General features: G+C 35.5%; 1 protein-coding gene across 14 annotated transcripts in view; it reads left to right on the top strand.

Annotated features, from left to right (window-relative positions):
* The window catches only part of ATRX (ATRX chromatin remodeler), a 324,331-nt gene that overhangs the window by 179,928 nt on the left and 124,562 nt on the right, over positions 1-19,841 (top strand). For all 14 annotated transcript variants that reach the window (XM_048213854.2, XM_048213847.2, XM_048213856.2 and 11 more), the window contains 4 exons: positions 1,391-1,532; positions 2,607-2,716; positions 13,211-13,357; positions 13,520-13,697. In XM_048213854.2, coding sequence (XP_048069811.1) covers positions 1,391-1,532; positions 2,607-2,716; positions 13,211-13,357; positions 13,520-13,697 — 577 coding nt within the window. The remainder of the gene's footprint in view (positions 1-1,390; positions 1,533-2,606; positions 2,717-13,210; positions 13,358-13,519; positions 13,698-19,841) is intronic.

Below are 19,841 nucleotides of genomic sequence, written 5' to 3'. Positions count from 1 at the left end.
GCAATAATGATAATTTACTTAGAGTTTAAAAAAGAGAGTGTCCTTTTAAAGAGAAATTTAAAAACATTTACAGATGAAATTCCATGCTTTCTGAATGTTTGCTTCAAAATCATATGTGGGATCTGAGGAGTTGGAGAATGGGCAGGAGGCTATCAGTGAAAAGAAACTAACCAGAAGTTGATAATATTTGAAGCTGGATAATGGGTAACAGGGTTTAGTATGCTATTCTACTTTTTTTTTACATTTGAAAATTTCTGTGGTAAATATTAAGTAATCATAGTTACAGTTTTCTAAATAAGAAAGAAAATACTGGGTAAATCGTATTCCTTAAATATCATAATGTCTGTATTTTTAAAATCATGAATTTTATAAAAAACAAAATCATGAATCTTTATTGGTTTTCATGGAATCATAAAACTGTTTGTTTATACAAGCATTTCCTTTATTAAGGTAGTATCATGTAGTGTTTAAGAGCAAGGACTCTAGTGTCTGACCCTCTGGGTATCGTAGTGTTGTAATATTTAATTAATTGTATGACTTTATATAAGTTATGTAACTTCTGTGTCTTCCACTTCTTTTTATTTGTAAAATGGGCATATTTGTACCTACCTTATATAGTTCGTGGGGATAGTATGTAATGGATGATATTGAGATAAGACAGCAGAAAATGTATACACATACATGTATTCATGTGTATTTATATCTGTTTAAGCTTTTTCTTAAGAAACTTGAGATAATTGTTTCGCTTTTGCAGTTAGAGGATATTTTATGTTTTTGTAAATGTTTTTTGAGCCCGTGGTTCTCAAACCAGTGTTTCTAAAAGTTTTTCTTTTTCGCAACACATATTTACAGTTTTGCAGTGGGAGTCGTTTGGCATTTTGGGTGGAACAGTTCTTGTTTGGGATTGTCTTTTATATTATTGAACATCTGTATTTACTTTCCTCTCTGCCTACATTAAATACCAGTCCTGACCAGTCATTGTGACAACCTTAAGTGCCCTTGAACATTTTTAGATGTCTTCTTGAAAAAGAGAACCATCCTTGTTTGGGAGCCATGTGTCTATTCAAATTTGTAGGTGGTACTATAGTTTATTTTAGAGCACTGATTTTCTCACAACTTTACCTATCATGTGTGTTGAGATATATTGGGTGAGAACTGATGAGCTAAATTACTGATATTTCCACGGTGGTTCAAAGTCTTGTACAAGTATTAATTTTGGAAAACATGTGTTAACCTGTGATCTGTTCTGATCTTATTGAACCAAAATACTGGATGTGTGGTGTGTAAGTAGTTGTGTCTATATTTTGGAAAATTTCCTTTAGTAATGCTAGTACTCCACCATTGTTTGAAAGATTTCTATGAGTTCGCTAACTAATTCCCTTTCTCGTAGGTGATAGAAATTGAAGATGCTTCACCCACCAAGTGTCCAATAACAACCAAGTTGGTTTTAGATGAAGATGAAGAAACCAAAGAACCTTTAGTGCAGGTTCATAGAAATATGGTTATCAAATTGAAACCACATCAAGTAGATGGTAAGAAACAATTTTCTGATTAAAGCATTTTTTTTAAGTTGGCTCCTTGCCCAGCATGGAGCTCAACGTGGGGCTTGAACTCATGACCCTGAGATAAGTCCAGAGCCTAAATCAAGAGTTGGATGCTTAACCAGCGGAACCAGATGTTCCATGATTAAAGCATTTTTAATCAAGTTTTACCAATATTTGGTGTCTCCTGTGTGCCTCACATTCTGCTAAGCACTAGAGGCACATTGGTGAGCAAAACAAACATGAACCCAGCCCCCTGTGGAGCTCATAAATAAGTGAGGAGAAACAGTTGAATGATTGCAAAGAAAATGAGTGTTATAGAAGGGGAAATAAGTGCCACATACAAATGGGTATATATAGCAAGTGGATTTCATGTAGTCTGCAGTGGTTGGGTAAGGGCTGCTACAGGGTAGGGAGAGATACCACCATTAGCTAAAAGCCTTTGGGAAATGCTGTTTCAACATTTTCAGGTGTGTTTGTTAATAATATTCTGACATTGGTATTTCGAAAGATATCAAATTATCCCTATTTTCTATTTTGTTAAAGTGGAATCAGTAAGTCAGTTTTGAGTGTGTATGTGAATGAACTCATAAGGGAAGTTGTACAGTTCTACTTCTTGGGTAGTGAGCCCCCTTTCTTGTTTAGTCTTTACTATTGAATAAAAGGAGAAATGATAAATTATCTCCTGGGTAGTTTTCCTAATCAACTCAATAAACCTGAAAGAATACTTGATAGGAATCTATAAATTAGATAAAATTTTAGATAACATTTCTATTTTAGATTATTCATATGATTCTTCGGATTGTCCCATGGAATGAAGGTTTGCTGTGATAGATAAGATGAATGAAGAAGGAAAGTCGCCCTGTTGTATGCTTCAGTTTACTGTCTTCTTTTTTTTCCTAATTAACTTTAGTGAGGGTGGGGGGATCTCATATATACATATGAGATTCTTTATCTCATTTTAAAATTCTCTTTCTATGGAAGTTTTAGTTAATGTTTTTGATGTGTTTATGAAGGAAGATTTTTTACTTGGATCTTTAAACTTAATGAAGCTATCATTTTTAGGTGTTCAGTTTATGTGGGATTGCTGCTGTGAATCTGTAAAAAAAACAAAGAAATCTCCAGGTTCAGGATGCATTCTAGCACACTGCATGGGCCTTGGTAAGACTTTACAGGTAAGAACTTGAAGGTGTTCTGTTCTTGTGCATTCATGAATTCAAGAATATATGTTGGATTCTATTCTGTGTCCCAGGCAGAGTTACAGGGTCTGGAGATAGCAGTAAACAAGAATAACAAGATCCCACTCTCAGGAAGCTTATATTGTAGTACGGTTGAGAGATTTTAACCAAATAAGAAATAGGTACTTTCAGGTAGTAAGTGTTCAGAGAAATAGAGAGGGAATGCAACTTTAAGGAGTGGTGTATGAGCAGAGATCCTAATGAAGTGAAGGAATGGGATTACAAGGCATAGCCAGTAAAAACTGCAACGATTCTGACGTTGAAATGATATTCCTTAAAATATTTAATAATCTGTGATCCTATAGTAATGAGAATATAAAATATTTTTCACTATTAAAATACTGAATTTCTGATTGGCAGGACTTGTAGCAGATGTGACATTAGTGAATATGTATATAATATATATATTTTTAAATATATATATGTAATATTGAGCCATGAGATAATAATTACAGATTAAGTGAGTCGGAACACTTTATTTTTTATTTTTTAACCATTTAACCAGTTTTCTTGGCTTTTAAGGTTCTTTTTTTGTTCCAAGATTTTATTGAAATTCAAGTTACTTAGCATATCGTGTAGTATTGGTTTCAGGGGTAGAATTTAGTGATTCATCAGTTACATATAACACACAGTGCTCATCACAACGAGTGCCCTCCTTAATGTCCCTCACCCATTTAGCCCATCCTCCCACTTCATCCCACCTCCCTTCCAACCACCCTCTATAGGTAAGTCTCTTATGGTTTGCCTCCTCTCAGTTTTTATCCCCTTTTTTTCCTTCCCTTCTGCTATGTTCATCTTTTTTATTTCTTAAATTCCACATATAAGTGAAGTTATTTTGTATTTGTCTTTCTCTAACTTATTTCATTTAGCCTAATACACTCTAGTTCCATCCATGTCCTTGCTAGTGGCAACGTTTCATTCTTTTTGATGGCAGAATAATATTCCATGGTATATATTTACCATATCTTAATTATCCATTCATGAGTCAGTGGACATTTAGGCTCTTTCCATAATTTGGCATTGTTGATAATGCTGCTGTAAACATAGGGGTGCATGTGCCCCTTTAAATCAGTAGTTTTGTTATCCATTGAATAAATATCTAGTAGTGCAATTGCTGGGTCATAAGGTAGTTCTATTTTTAACTTTTTTGTGGAGCCTCCATACTGTTTTCTAGAGTGGCTGCGCCAGTTTGCATTCCCACCAACAGTGTAAGAGCATTCCCCTTTCTCCACATCCTTGCCAACATATGTTGTTTCCCGAATTGTTAATTTTTGCCATTCTGACCTGTGTGAGGTGGTATCTCATTGTGGTTTTGATTCATAGTTCCCTGATGATGAGTGATGAACATTTTTTTTCATGTCTTTGAAGAAATCTCCGTTCATGCCTTCTGACCATTTCTTAACTGGATTATTTGTTTTTTGGGTGTTCAGTTTGATAAGTTCTTTATAGATATTGGATGCTAGACCTCTTTCCGATATGTCATTTACAAGTATCTTCTCACATTCAGTAGGTTACCTTTTAGTTTTGTTGTTTCCTTTGCTGTGTAGAAGCTTTTTATCTTGATGAAGTCACAATAGTTCATTTCTGCTTTTGTTTCCCTTACTTCTGTAGACGTGTCTAGTAAGAAGTTGCTATGGCTGAGGTCAAATAGGTTGCTGCCTGGTTTCTCCTCTAAGATTGTGATGGTTTGCTGTCTCACATTTAGGTCTTTCATCCTAAATGTGGAATAAATGTAGAATTTATTTTTGTGTATGGTGGAAAAAAGTGGTCCAGCTTCATTCTTTCGCATATTGCTGTCCATTTTTCCTGGCACTATTTGTTGAAGAGACTATCTTTTTTCCATTGGATTCCTTCTGCTTTGTCAAAGATTAGTTGACCATATAGTTGTGGGTCCATTTCTGGGTTCTCTATTCTGTTCCATTGGTTTATGTGTCTGTTTTGGGGCCAGTACTGTACTGTCTTGATGATTACAGATTTGTAATACAGCTTGAAGTCTGAAATTGTGATGCCTCTAGCTTTACTTTTCTTTTTCAAGATTGCTTTGGCTATTTGGGGTCTTTTGTGGTTCCATAAAGATTTTAGGATTGTTTGTTCTAGCTCTGTGAAAAATGCTAATGGTGTTTTGATAGGGATTGCATTAAATGTGTAGATTGCTTTGGGTAGTATAGACATTTCAACAATATTTGTTCTTCCTTTCCATGAGAATGGAATGTTTTTCCATTTCTTTGTGTCCTCTTCAATTTCTTTTGTAAGTGTTCTGTAGTTTTCAGAGTACAAATCTTTTACCTCTTTGGTTAGGCTATTCCTAGGTATCTTATGTTTTTTTGTGCAGTTGTAAATGGGATCAATTCCTTGATTTCTCTTTTTGCTGCTTAATTATTGGTGTATAGACATGTAGCAGAATTCTGTAAATTGATTTTGTATCCTGGCTTTGCTTAATTCCTGTATCAGTTCTATCAATTTTTTGTTGGAGTCTTTCGGGTTTTCTATGGAGTATCCGGTTGTCCGAAAAGCCTGAAAGTTTTCCTTCTTCCTTGCTGATTTGGATGCCTTTTATTTCTTTTTGTTGTCTGATTGCTGAGGCTAGGACTTCCAGTACTATGTTGAACAGTAGTGGTGAGAGTAGACATCCCTGTTATGTTCCTAACCTTAGGGGAAAACTCTTCAGTTTTTTCCCGTTGAGGATGATATTAGCTGTGAGTCTTTCATATATGGACTTTATGATGCTGAGGTAGGTTCCAATCTATCCCTACTTTCTTGAGGATTTTTATCAAGAAAGGATGCTCTATTTTGTCATACTTTTTCTGCATCTATTGAGAAGATCATGTGGTTCTTAGGCTTTCTTTTATTAATGTGGCATATCACATTGATTTGTGGGTACTGAACCACCCCTGCATTGGCTTTTAAGGTTTTAATTCTATTCAGTTAATGTACAATGTTATATTAGTTTCAGGTATACAATATAGTTATTCACTAATTCCATAAATCACCCAACGCTCATTATGACAAGGGCACCTCTTAGTCCCCATTATCTATTTATTCCATCCACTTAACCACCCTCCCCTCTGGTAATCATCAGTTTGTTCTCTATAATTAAGGATCTGTTTCTTGATTTGTCTCTCTCTCCTTTTTTTCCCTTTGTTCATTTTTTGTTTCTTAAATTTCACATATGAGTGTTCATTTTTTTGTTTCTTGAATTTCACATATGAGTGAAATCCTGTGATATTTTTGTTATTCTGACTTAGTACAGTTAGCATTTTGCTTTTAGCTCCGTCCATGTTGTAGGAAATGGGAAGGTTTCATTCTTATTTACAGCTAAATAATAGTCCTATGTGTGTGTGTGTGTGTGTGTGTGTGTGTGTATCTCACATCTTTATCTATTCATCTATGGATGGACACTTGGGCCACTTCCATAATTTGGCAATTGTAAATCATGCTTTTTAAAACATAGGGGTATATATATATGCCTCCAAATTAGTGTTTTTTCTATTTTTTGGGTAAATACTCAGTAGTGTGATTGCTGGACCGTAGAGCAGTTCTCTTTTTAACTTTTTGAGGAATCTCCATTCTATTTTCCAATGTGGCTGTATCAGTTTGTTTTCCCACCAAAAGAGCAATATAGTTCCTTTTTTCCACATCCTTGTCAACACTTCTTTTTCTTGTGTTTTTGACGTTAGCCATTCTGACAGGGTTAAGGTGCTATGTCATTGTTATTTTGATTTGCTTTTCCTTGTTGATGAGTGATGTTGATCTTCTTTTCTGTGTCTGTTGGCCATCTGTTTATATTTGGAAAAATGTCTGTTCATGCCTTGTGTACATTTTTTAACCGGATTATTTGGGTTTTTTGGTGTTGAGTTTTAAAGGTTTTTTATATATTTTGGATACTTAACCCTTTATCAGATATGTTATTTACAAATACCTTCTCCGGTTGTGAAGGTTACCTTTTAGTTTGGTTGATTGTTTCCTTTGCTCTGCAGAAGCTTTCCATTTTGATGAAGCCCAATAGTTTATTTTTGCTTTTGTTTCCCTTGACTCAGAGCCATATCTCTTAAAATGTTCCTACAGCCAATCAGAGAACCTACTGCCTGTGCACTGTTCAGATAATTTTATGGGTTTAGGTTTCACATTTAGGTCTTTCATCCATTTTGAATTTATCTTTTTGTATGGTGTTGGAAAGTGGTCCATTTTCTTTCTTTTGCGTGTCACTCTCTAGTTTTCTCAATACCATTTCTTCTAGAGACTGTGTTTTTCCCATTAGATGTTCTTTCCTAGTTTGTCAAAGATTAATTGACCATGTAATTGTTGGTTTATTTCTGGGTTTTTATTGTGTGTATTTTTGTGCCAGTACCATACTGTTTCAATTACTACAGCTTTGTAATGTCTGGAATTATATGATATCTGGAATTATAATGCTTTTCTTGTTTTTTTTTTTCAATATTTATTTATTTTAGAATGAGTGCGTGAATGAGTGGGGGGAGGGGTAGAGGGAGAGGTGGGGAGAGAATCCCAGGCAGCCTCCCTCTTGAGTGCGGACGGAGCCTGTCCCAGGGCTCAATCCTAAGACCTTGAGATCATGACCCGAACTGAAACCAAGAGTCGGATGCTCAACCAACTGAGCCACCCAGGTGCACTTATGTTTTGCTTTTCTTTTTTCGAGATTACTTTGGCTGTTGGGGATCCTTGTGGTTCCATACAGATTTTAGGATTGTTTGTTCTAGCTCTGTGGAAAATGCTGCTGGTATTTTGATAGGGATTGCATTAATGTGTAGATTGCTTTGGGTAGCACAGACATTTTAACAGTCTTTGTTCTTCCAATCCATGAACATGGACTGTCTTTGCATTTCTTCATCTTCAGTTTCTCTCATCAGTATTTTTTACTTTTCAGAGTACAGGTCTTTTGGTTAAGCTTATTCCTGGGTATCTTATTGTTTTTGGTGCAGTTGTAAATTGTATTGTTTTCTTAATTTCTGTTTCTGCCTCTTCATCATTGGTGTATAGAAATGCAACAGATTTTTGTTTGTTGATTTTGTGTACTGTGAATTCCCTGAGTTTATCAGTTCTAGCGGTTTTTTGGTAGAGTCTTTCTTATGTTCAGGTATGGTTCCTCTAAGTCTACTTTGTTTAAGGTTTTTATCATGAATGGATGTTGTAGTTTGTCAAATCTTTTTTCTGCTCTATTGAAATGATTATATGGTATTTATCCTTTCTTTTATTTTTGTGATGTTTGACGTTGATTGATTTGCCAGTATTGACTGACCCTTGCAGCCCAGGAATAAATCGCACTTGATCATGGTGTATGATTTTTGAAATGCATTGTTGGATTTGGTTTCCTATTATTTTGTTGAACATTTTTACATCAGTGTTTACCAGGGATATTAGCCTGTAGTTCTCCTTTTTAGTGATGTCTTTGTTTTTTTAATCAGGGTAATGCTGGCCTCATAGAATAAATTTGGAAGTTTTTATTCCTTTTCTATATTTTCTAGTAAAGAAGAATAGGTATTAACTCTTCTTTAAATGTTTGGTGGAATTCACGTATAAAGACCTTTTTTCCTGGTCTTTAGTTTGTTAGGGTTTTTTTGATTACTGATTCAATTACTTTGCTGGTTGTGGTTGTAATGGAATTTTCTGTATCTTCCTTTTTCAGTTTTGGCAGTTTATATTTTTGTAGGAATTTATCCGTTTCTTCTAGGTTGTCCATTTTTTTAGTATGTATTTTTTCATAATATTCTCTTATAATTGTTTGTATTTTTATAATGTCATTGATTATTTCTCCTCTCACTTAGAATTTTACTCACTTAGAATTTTATTTACTTGAGTACTTTCTCTTTTTTTACTTCTCAGTCTAGCTAGAGGTTTATATATTTTATGGATTTTTTTTCAAGGAACCAGCTCCTTGTTTCATTGATCTTTTCTATTTTATTTTTTACTTTCTGAATCATTTATTTCTGCTGTAATTTTTATTATCTCCTTCCTTCTGCTGGTTTTAGGTTTTATTTGTTGTTCTTTTTCTGGCTTCTTTAGGTGTAAGGATGGGTTGTTTGTTTCAGATTTTTCTTGCTTCTTAAGGTATCTAGTATTGCTGTAACCTTCCCTTTTAGAACTGTTTTTGCTCCATCTCAGTGGTTTTGGTCATTGCGTTTTCATTTTCATTTGTTTCCATGTAGTTTTTTATTTCTTCTTTTATTTCCTGATTGACCCATTAATTGTTTAATAGCATGTTATGTAATTTCCATGTATTTGTTATTTTCTAGATTTTTTCCTTATGGTTGACTTACAGTTTAATAGCATTTTGGTCAGAAAAGATTTACGGTATGAATTCTGTCTTCTTGAGTTTGTCGAGGCTTGTTTTGTGGGCTAATATGTCATATGTATTCTGGAGAATTCATGTGCACTTGAATGTGTATTCTGCTGTTTCAGGATGGAATGTTCTACGTATATCTGTTAAATTCATCTGTTCCAATGTGTCATTCAAAGGCAGTGTTTTCTTGTTGGTTTTCTGTTTAGATGATCTGTCCATTGATGCGAGTGGGGTGTTAATATCCCCACTATTACTGTTTTTTCTTTTTTTTAAGATTTTATTTATTTATTTGACAGAGAGAGAGATAGAGAGCACAAGCAGGGGGAGCATTAGAGGGAGAGGGAGAAGCAGGCTTCCCATTGAGCAGGGAGCCCAATGTGGGGCTTGATCCCAGGACCTTGAGATCATGACCTGAGCCAAAGGCAGACGCTTAACTGCCTGAGCCACCCAGGCGCCCCTATCCCCACTATTACTGTATTATTATCAATTAGTTCCTTTATGTTTGTTATGTATTATTTTAGGTATTTGGGTGCTCCCATGTTGGGTGCAAAAATATTCACTATTGTTATATCTTTTTTAATTTTCCCTTTTATGATTATATAGTGTCCTAGTTTGTCCCTTGCTCCATCTTTGTTTTAAACTCTATATTGTCTGATACAGTATTGCTATTCTGGCTTTTTCCTTTTTTTTTTTTTTATTTTATTTATTTATTTATTTATTTATTTATTTTTTTTTATTTATTCGACAGAGATAGAGACAGCCAGCGAGAGAGGGAACACAAGCAGGGGGAGTGGGAGAGGAAGAAGCAGGCTCCTAGCGGAAGAGCCTGATGTGGGGCTCGATCCCAGATCGCCGGGATCACGCCCTGAGCCGAAGGCAGACGCTTAACCGCTGTGCCACCCAGGCGCCCCCCTTTTTTTTTTGATATCCATTTGAGCGATAGATGTTTCTCCATCCCTTAACTTTTAATCTTCAGGTTTGTTTAGATCTCAGATGAGTTTGTTGCAAGTAGCATATGGGTGGGTGGGTTTTTTTTTTTTTTAATCCATTCTGTCACGTTGTGTCTTTTTTGGGAGCACTTAGTCCAGTTACATTCAAAGTAATTATTGATAGTTACATATTTAGTGTCATTTTAGTATTTCTTTGGTGGTTGTTTCTGATGATTTTCTTTGATCCTTTCATGTCTTTTTCTCTTTCATGTTTTGCTGATTTTCTTTAGTGATATATTTGGATTTCTTTCTCTTTATTCTTTGCATGTTTATTAGTGGTTTTGATATATGGTTACCATTAGGGTTTTATATAACCTCTTCTGCATATAGCAGTCTGTATTAAGTTGATGGTCATTTAAGTTCGAGCCCATTCTTTACTCCTCTCTTCCACGTGTTTTTGGTATGTGGTGTCATATTTTACATCCTTTTATTTGTTCCTTTACTGATTTTTTACAGAAATATTTATTTTTAATCCTTTTGGTCTGTCCTTTCAACTGAAAAAATCCCCTTTAATATTTCTTGCTCCTTTAGTTTTTCTTTGTATGGGAAACTCTTTATTTCACCTTCTCTTTTGAATGATAGTCTTTCTGGATAGAGTATTCTTAGTCACAGATTTTTCCATTCAGCACTTTGAATATATCATGCCACTTTCTCTTTGCCTGTAAAGTTTCTGCTTTAAAAGCTGCTGGTAGCCTTATGGGTTTTCCATTTTATGTTACTTTCTTCTTTCGTCTTACTGCTTTAAAAATTTTTTTCACTATATTTTGCCAGTTTAATTACAGTATGTCTTGGTGTGTGTCAACTTTTGTTGATTTTGTTGGGAGTTCTCTGTGCTTCCTGGATCTGGATATCTGGTTCCTTCCCCAAATTAAGGAAGTTTTCAGCTTTTATTTTTTCAAATAAATTTTCTGCCCTCTTTTCACTGTCATCTTCCTTTGGGATTCCTATAATACAAATGTCATTATGCTTGATGGAGTCCCTCATTTCCCTAAGTCTGTTCTTGTTTTGCATAATATTTTTTTCTCTCTTTTGTTTAGCTTGATTACTTTCCATTACTCTGTCTTCTAGTTCATTAATTCATTTCTATGCTTCTTCTGGGCTGCTGTTCATACCATCTAACCTGTTTTCATTTCATTTATTGAACCCTTTTATTTTATTTTATTTTATTTTATTTTATTTTATTTATTTATTTGAGAGAGAGTGGGATAGACCGCATGAGCGGGGAGGGGGGCAGGGTGAGGGAGAAGCAGGCTCCCCACTGAGCAAGGAGCCCAATACGGGACTCCATCCCAGTACCCTGGGATCATGACTTGAGCTGAAGGCAGATGCACTTAACTGATCCACAAGGCACCCCTCATTTCGTTTATTGAGCCTTTTATCTCTGCTCTGTTATTTCTTATCTCTCTGTTAAGGGTCTCACTATTGTCTTCCTCTCTTTTTACAAGTCCAGTAAGTATCCTTATGATCATTCCCTTAAATTATTTATCAGGCATATTACTTACATCCGTTTTGCTTAGATTTGTGGTTGTGGCCTTGTTGTGTTCTTTCATTTGGGATAAATTTCTCTGTCTTCTCATTCTGTCTATGTCTGTCTGTGTGTTTCTCTGTGTTAGAAAAGTGAGCTCAGTCTCCTTTTCTTTAGGGTAATGGCCTTATGAAGAAAATGTCTTATAGTACTGTGCTATATAGTGTCCCCTGTTCCCTAGAGTCTGGTGTTTGTGGGAGTGTCTGCAATGGGTGCTGCGTGTGCTTTGTTGTTTTGTCCTGGCAGCTTTATCTTTCACAGTAGCCCTCTGCAGAGGCTCTCTCTCCCTGTCGTGGGCAGCATTTGATTCCTCGCCTGAATGTGGCATCTTTTAACTAGGTGTGCTCAGGTCTGCTTGTGAAATGAGAAGTGTTACAACCGCTACTGAACTGAGATCCTGAAGACTCCCAAGTCGGGAGACACAGTGTGAGCAGGGATTTGGGTGGGTCTTCTTTGGGAGAGGGCCTTCTGCCTTCTTGCCCTAAGGGAAGCATGACTCAGAGGGGTGCTTTCTGCTGGAATGCGGGCAGTTGGGGCTTAGTCTACGCGAGTTAGGTAATGAGTGCTGGTGCTCTTCTGCTTCCCACAGGTGGCCTTGTGCTTATGTTGAGGGGAGGGGTGGGAAGACAATGTTGACTGGTTTCTTTGTTCTTGGAGGGGTCTCTGTGAATGCTATTTCCCTGATGTGCTCTGAGATGAGCAAATATCCTCCCCACTGTGTGCCCCAGGTGCTCTTCACTTCACTGTTTCCATGCTGTATGTCCGTACGTTGTATGCCTTCTCTCCAAGAGCAACACAGTGCCCTCTGGGTTATATCTCAGCCATGCCTGCTGACCTTTAAACCTCCGGACATGAAGCCCCACTGGTTGCAAGAACTCACCAAATTCGGCCCCCTCACTTTCCAAGCCAGTTGCTTTGGGGATTCATTGCTCCCTGGTGTGCTCCCCTATGTGGTAGTCTGTCTTTCGTCCTTCTCCACGACCACATCTCCCTCCCCCACCACAGCGGCCTTGATCCGTTTCTGCCCCAAACCACATCTCTGTACTTTCTACCTTCTTCGATGTGGCCTCTTCTCTACCTACACTTATGGAGTTTGTTCTGCCAGTCTTTAGGTTAATTTCGGGTATATTTATGATGATTTGAAAGTTACATTATTGTGTTTGTGGGATGAGGTGAACCTAGGGTCCTCGTACTCCACTTCCATCTTCCCAAGATAGCAATTCAGAACACTTTAAAATAGAAGAATACTGAATAACACCATTCTCTTCTAAATTGGCAATGGCAGTTTCTGAAAGTTTGTGGGGAGGGACATTGTGTGGAGACTAGGGACTTAGTCATAGTTTTGGTATGGTTATTTCTTATATTCATATTACTATTATTGATCATAGGATCACGGAACTTTAGAGTTGGAAGAACCTTATACATCATGTAATCAAACTCCATCTTTTTGTATATTATATCTCTTTCCCCGTACTTTGCCTGGTTTGGAAATTGTGACCTTTGGTTGGCTGCTTTATTGTTTAAAGATAAAACAAAACTAGTTAAGTGTAAGATTATTTTATTTTAAGTTTTTGCAGATATTTTAGTTGAAGATGGTAACTTAATTTGTTTTCTTTTAGGTGGTAAGTTTTCTTCATACGGTTCTTTTGTGTGACAAATTGGATTTCAGTACAGCTTTGGTGGTTTGTCCTCTTAATACCGCTTTGAATTGGATGAATGAATTTGAGAAGTGGCAAGAGGGATTAAAAGATGATGAAAAGCTTGAGGTATTGTGTTTTAAATATTTTCTTTTATAAAAATAACTGCATGAAATTCATATAGTAAAAGAAAAAGATTTTTAATTACCAATTATGCATATTTCCATGGGAATATGCAGTATTCCTAGATTCCTAATAGCTACCTTTAAAAATCTTTATTTTCCCACAAAGGTCTCTGAATTAGCAACTGTGAAACGTCCTCAGGAGAGAAGCTACATGCTGCAGAGGTGGCAAGAAGATGGTGGTGTTATGATCATAGGCTATGAGATGTACAGAAATCTTGCTCAAGGAAGGAATGTGAAGAGTAGGAAGTTGAAGGAAATCTTTAACAAAGCTTTGGTTGATCCAGGTAATACATTAACAGGCACTGAGATAAATAAGCAAGTTGAGTAAAAAATATGCTTATGTTCTGTTTAACAAACAACTACTAAGTATCTGGCTTTTGTTTCATTTGCCCTTCTGGTTTTTTCCTTCTTTCTGTTTCTTAGTATAATTTTATTAAGGTGAAAGCACTCTTAATGTTGCCAATTTTTCAGAATTCAGTTGCTGAGTCTGGAAGTGTTTGAGGTTTTTAGGGGAGATCTTGTAAACAACTAAAAATGCATCAGGTGCCTAAGTCACAATTGCAGTTTCTTCCAACTGTCTGAATATTAGATGGTAACAAGACCTCGCTACATACTCTGAAAACAGTTAAGTTTCTTTCCCAACTTTATGTCATTAGAAGAATTGCTGCATGTTTTTTTCTTGTGTTTTAAAGTGTCATCACTATGGAAGGTTAATATTTGCAGTACTGTCTAGCTTTATGAGTAGTTCTCATAATGCAAGATCCAAATATTTAATTCTTATTTGGCACTTCGAAAAGCAGCAAGTTGTATTATTCACAAAACTAATTAAATTTTAATTATTTGTATCTTTTTTCTTTTTAAACTTTACCTTATTTATCTAGTTACTTTGAGACACTTATTGAGGCTTTAGATGTGGGTTAAGAAAGTCTAATTTTCATTGTTAAAATAACAGTATTCTTTAGAATCCATCAATTTGCCTCTTTTTTATTAAATTTTATTTATTGTTTTCAGGTTTATTCAGGTATAAAGCACAGAGTTGTAAAATATTTAAAGTGTACAATGCATGATTTTCATAAATGAATACATTTTGGAAGTGTTACTGAGAGTTAGAATGAAAAGGAAAGAAGCCTCAGTTATTTTCACTGCCCACATTAAAGAATTACAGGAGAGCAAAATGAAGGAAAAGCAGAGCAAAGTTTTATTAAAGTATACTCCGAGGGAGGGGTTGGCCACTCAAGAGAGATAAAGGCCCAGAAGCTCCTGGGTGGGGTTTATATCAGTTTTTTCTTTTGGGTGGGCCCTAGAGTTATAACATTTGAGTGACAGGCCTGGATTATATAATAATTAGCCAACTATCCATGTCCTTTCACAGGATTTATTTGAAATGCCTTAATGGGGTAGGAAGCCACAACAGTATTTCTGTTCTAGAGACGTAGGTCAAATAAAGACAAGTGACTGCTTTCTGCACAAGTGCAACAAGCACAACAAACTTAACTCTAACTCTGTCAGGATGTTGTAACCTCAAACCGACTACTAGATGGGTGGAATGGGGGGGGAGCTGTCCCAGCAGGGAGTTAGGGCTGTCCATCAGGATGTCTAAGGTCCATCCTCCTGTTGCTTAGGCCTACCTTCCTGCCTAACAGAAGGATTCACCCCTTTGAGTTACACATCTATGGCCTCACATATTTACTCCCCCCATTTTTTTGGGTGAGAGCATTTAAGTTTTACTCTTTCAGCAAATTTTAATTATACAGTACAGTGTTATCAGCTATACTTACCATGTAATAAATTAGAATCTCAGACCTTACTCATCTTATAACTGAATGCTTATACTGTTTCACCTCTTTTTTAAGATAATAATTTAATTAACATGTACCAAAGTAACATTGCCATTGTAAAGCTAAGGCTCAATAAGTTTATCAAGTATTGTCTGAAAGTTCTGTGGTTTTTTTATCATCAGAGAACTTTAAGCTGGTGAATAGTATTGCAACAGATTTTTAAGAGGGTTGCTTTGGAATAGCTAAAACAACAGTTTCAGATGCTTAACATTGTGATTTGTTCATGAGGAAATAAATTTTTAAAAAATTAAAGCTTGACATGAAGAATAAATACATTTGTTATTTCCATGTAAATAATTTAGTGATATTTTTAAAAATGTTTTACTTTGGAATAATTTTTTTACAGAAAATTTGAAATGAGAGTAAAAAAAAAGTTCCCATATTCCATGCACGGAGATTTCCCACTGTTAACATTTTACATTGCCATGGTAGATTTGTCAAAACTAAGAAATTGATACATTGTTGGTATATGTTAACTAAATTCCAAGTATATTTGAATTTCACCATTTTTCATGTCCACATTATATTCCAGGATCTGATCTAGGGTGTACCACACTACATTTAATTGTCATGTCTCCACAGTCTTGTCTGGTCTACGAGAACTTCTCAGTCTTTATTTTTCATTATCTTGTCAGTCTTGAGTGTTGTGGACGTATTCTATAGAATGTTCACTAGTCTGTATTTGTTGTTTTTCTTATAATTAGACTGGAGTTATAGGTTTTTGAAAAAATTTACCAGAGGTGAAATACCTTTCTCATCACATCATATCCAGGGTACATTAGATCTACTATTTTCACCTGTCTCTACTCTGTTCTTTGGAAGTCAGTCACAGAATATAGCTTATCCAAGTTGGGGGAAGGCAGAAATTAAGCTTTGTCTCCCTTAGTGGCCATTATCTGCACATAAAATTTGGAGTTTTTCTTTGTGTGTGAGTGAGTAGAGATAAACTTGATTTCATCATGGTATCTTCGAGTCAAATCCAGTATCATAGTGTTCATTTTCACCTTTGTTAATCTGTTACTTACTTTTCCAACTATGAGAATCCTGGTTCCAGCTATACTGCCATCCATTTATTTATTTGTCCAGACTCATTATACATGTAAAGTAATTTCAGAATTGTTAGCCTGTACACACTCTGTGAGAAACAAATTTACCAACTATAGTACAGTGTTTATAGGATTGTTTTTGTCTACGGCTTTATAGTTTATAGTTAAAATATTTTCTAAACTCACTTAGGTCAGTTCCTTTGTTTTATTATTTGGATGCATTGAAGTTTATTCTCCGTAATGTAGAGTTTATTGGGGTTTGACAAATGAATAATCTGTTTATAACCTTATTACTATACTTGCCTTTTTTGTTTAACTCATAGCACAGTTACTTACTTTAAGTCATGCTAAGCATTTATTCATTGTGGTAGCTTGAATATTAATCTACATTATCCCACATTTTAATTTAATGAATAGAGTTTATTGTGGTAAAAATACACATAACATAAAATCCATTTAATCATTTTAAAGTTTATAATTCTGTGGCATTTAGTATACTCCCAGTGTTATGTAGTGTGATATCACAACTATTCTCTTGAACTCCACAGCATGTTCATCACCTCAAAAAGAAATTCGGTACCCATTAGCAGTCATTTTCAAATGCCCTATCCCCTGGAAACTACCAATGTACTTTTTGTCTCAGTGGATTTGCCTTTTCTGGACATTTTGTAAAAATATTTCTGGACATTTTGTAAAAGTGAAATCATATAATATCTGACTTTTTTCACTTAGCATAAGGCTTTCAAGCTTTATTTGTGTTGTAGCATGTTACCAGTTCTTCAATTCTTTATGCAGGCACACAATATTAATTCAAGGTTCTGTTTGATTTAAACAATAAATTAGACCTGACTATGTAATTATATAAAATAATGACAAATTTCCATGGTGTATTGAACTATTTCAGTCAGGCTTAATTTTTGAACAGGAGAACTTTTCTCCAAGCCTCTTGCTAAATCCCTTTTCTTCTACTCTCCAGAGCCTCATGACTGCATTCTCCCTGTACTTTCTCTAGAATGATTTCTATGATAGCTATTTTCAAATCCTACCACCTCATTGGAATGAGGTTTTCCAGAAAATACATTTCCAAGATTATTAAAACTTATTTCTTTTAAACATTAAAGATTTTAAAACTTTTTAATTCTAGAATGTTATATACATTCCAATTGTAGTAAACAGAATATGAATAACACCTTTTAGCTTTTTTGTTGACTCAGGGTTTTTTGTGAGTATATTTACTTTTATTCTTTCTTCCTACTTTTATTCCCTCTGATATCCTTACTAAGGATAGGACCCCCTTTCCTTTCTTTGCCACGCTAATAAATAGTTCTTTTTAAGTTAAATTATAAAAGCAGTACATGTTCTTGAGCAAAATACAAACAGAAGGAAAAGGTGTATATTAAAAAGTAAAAGTTACCTTCCTTCTGTCTCACTGTTTCATGTATATCCTTCCAGAAATTTTTTGTGTTTATGCAAATAAGCATATATTTTTTGAGATATAATTGACATATAGCATTATAGTAGTTTCAGGTGTACAGCATAATGATTTAATATATGTATATATTGCAAAATGATCACCATAATAAGTCCAGTTAACATCCCATCACACACATAATTATAATTTTTTTCTTGTGATGAGAACTTTTAATATTTAATCTCAGCAACTTTTAATTATATAATACAGTATTGTTATTTATGATTGTCATGCTGTATATTACATCCACAGGACTTATTTATCTTATAACTGGAATTTTGTAACTTTTGACCATCTTTACCTGTTTCACTCATCCTGACCACCTGCCTCTGGCAACCACCAATTTATTTTCTGTATGTATGAGTTTGTTTTATTTTGTTTTTAGATTCCACATAAGTGAAATCTTAGAGTTTTTGCCTTTTTTGTCTGATTTATTTCGCTTGACATAACGCCCTCAAGATATATTCATCTTGTCACAAATGGCAGGTTTTGCTTTTTTATGGCTGAATAATATACCATTGTATATATATACTCCACATTTTCTTTATCCATTCATCTGTCAGTGGACATTTAGGTTGTTTCCCTGTCTTGGCTATTGCAAATAATGCTGCAGTGAGCTTGGTAGTTTAGATACTTCTTTGAGATAATGGTTTTGTTTCCTTGGATATATACTCAGAGCTAGAGATGCTGGTTCATGTGGTAGTTCTACTTTTTAATTTTTGAGGAGCCTTCATAGTGCTTGCACCACTTTACATTCTTACCAGTGGTGCAGTAGGGTTTCCTTCTCTCCACATCCTCACCAGAACTTGTTACCTCTTGTCCTTTTGAGAACAGCCATTCAAAGATATGAGGTGATACCTCATTGTGGTTTTGATTTGCATTTTCCTGATGATTAGTGATACTGAGGTTTTTTTCATGTACCTGTTGCCCATATGCATGTCTTCTTTGGAAAATTCTCTAATCAGATGCTTTGTCCACTTCTTAATCATATTGTGTGGGTTTTTTTTTCAAGCATGTATTTTATATTGCATTGTTTAGAAGCCCAAGACTACTCTCAGGTTCAGTAATTTACTAGGACTCAGAACTCAGAAAAGTTGTTGTACTCATGATTATGTGTTATTAGAGTGAAAGGATACAAATTAAAATCAGCAACAGGAAAAGGCACATAGGGTGGGGTCCAGGAGAGTTCCAAGGCTGATCTGTCAGTGGAATTCTGCACACAGCAGTTACTTCTCCCAGCAATGATACATAACAATAAGTATGGAGTGTTGCTAACCAAGTACACTTACACAAGCCATGGTGTTTAGAGTTTGGACTTGGTCACATAGACATGTTTGACCACCCATGTGAGTGATCATCGTGATCACTTAGTGACCACCCATGTGAGTGATCTTTAGCCCCCTCCAAAGATCAAGAAGATGCCATATGGCCCAAAAGCCCCACTGCCCCCATAAATCACCTCGTTAGACGATCTTGTTTGTGTCCCAAGCCATCCAGGTAAACAAAGACCATCTTCTCAGGCAGGACATTCCAAGTTTAGAGGTTACCTCCCAGGTGCTGAAGGCAAAGGCCTAACCTATCTTTGGGCAGGGTTAGTCCTTTACTACATATGTGTATACATAGATAAAATCACCCTGTTTGAGCTAGGTTTTTTTTTAAAGATTTTATTTATTTGACAGAAAATTCAAGCAGAGGGAATTGCAGGCAGAGGGAGAGGGAGAAGCAGACTCCCTGCTGAGCAAGAAGCCCAGTGCAGGGCTCAATCCCAGGACCCTGGGTTCATGACCCGAGCAGAAGGCAGACGTTTAACTGACTGAGCCACCCAGGTGCCCCAGAGGTGGTTGTTTAAATACAAATAGTATCATAATATAGATTCTGCAACTTGCTTCTTTTTATTTAATAATGTATTTGGCATATATTTCCAGGTTAGTGCATAGAGATCTATATCATTAATTTTAGTTCTGTAACATTCCATTATAGTTTTATTAATGCCCTTTGAGAAGATTTTAGGTTGTTTTCAGTTTTCTACCAAAACAAGCAGTGCTTCAGGGAATATTTTATATATCTTTGGAT

Source organism: Ursus arctos, chromosome X (assembly GCF_023065955.2).
Source record: "Ursus arctos isolate Adak ecotype North America chromosome X, UrsArc2.0, whole genome shotgun sequence".
Lineage (NCBI taxonomy): Eukaryota > Metazoa > Chordata > Mammalia > Carnivora > Ursidae > Ursus > Ursus arctos.
The sequence above is the reverse complement of the archived record's forward strand: the minus strand, read 5'-3'. Positions and strand labels throughout refer to the sequence as shown.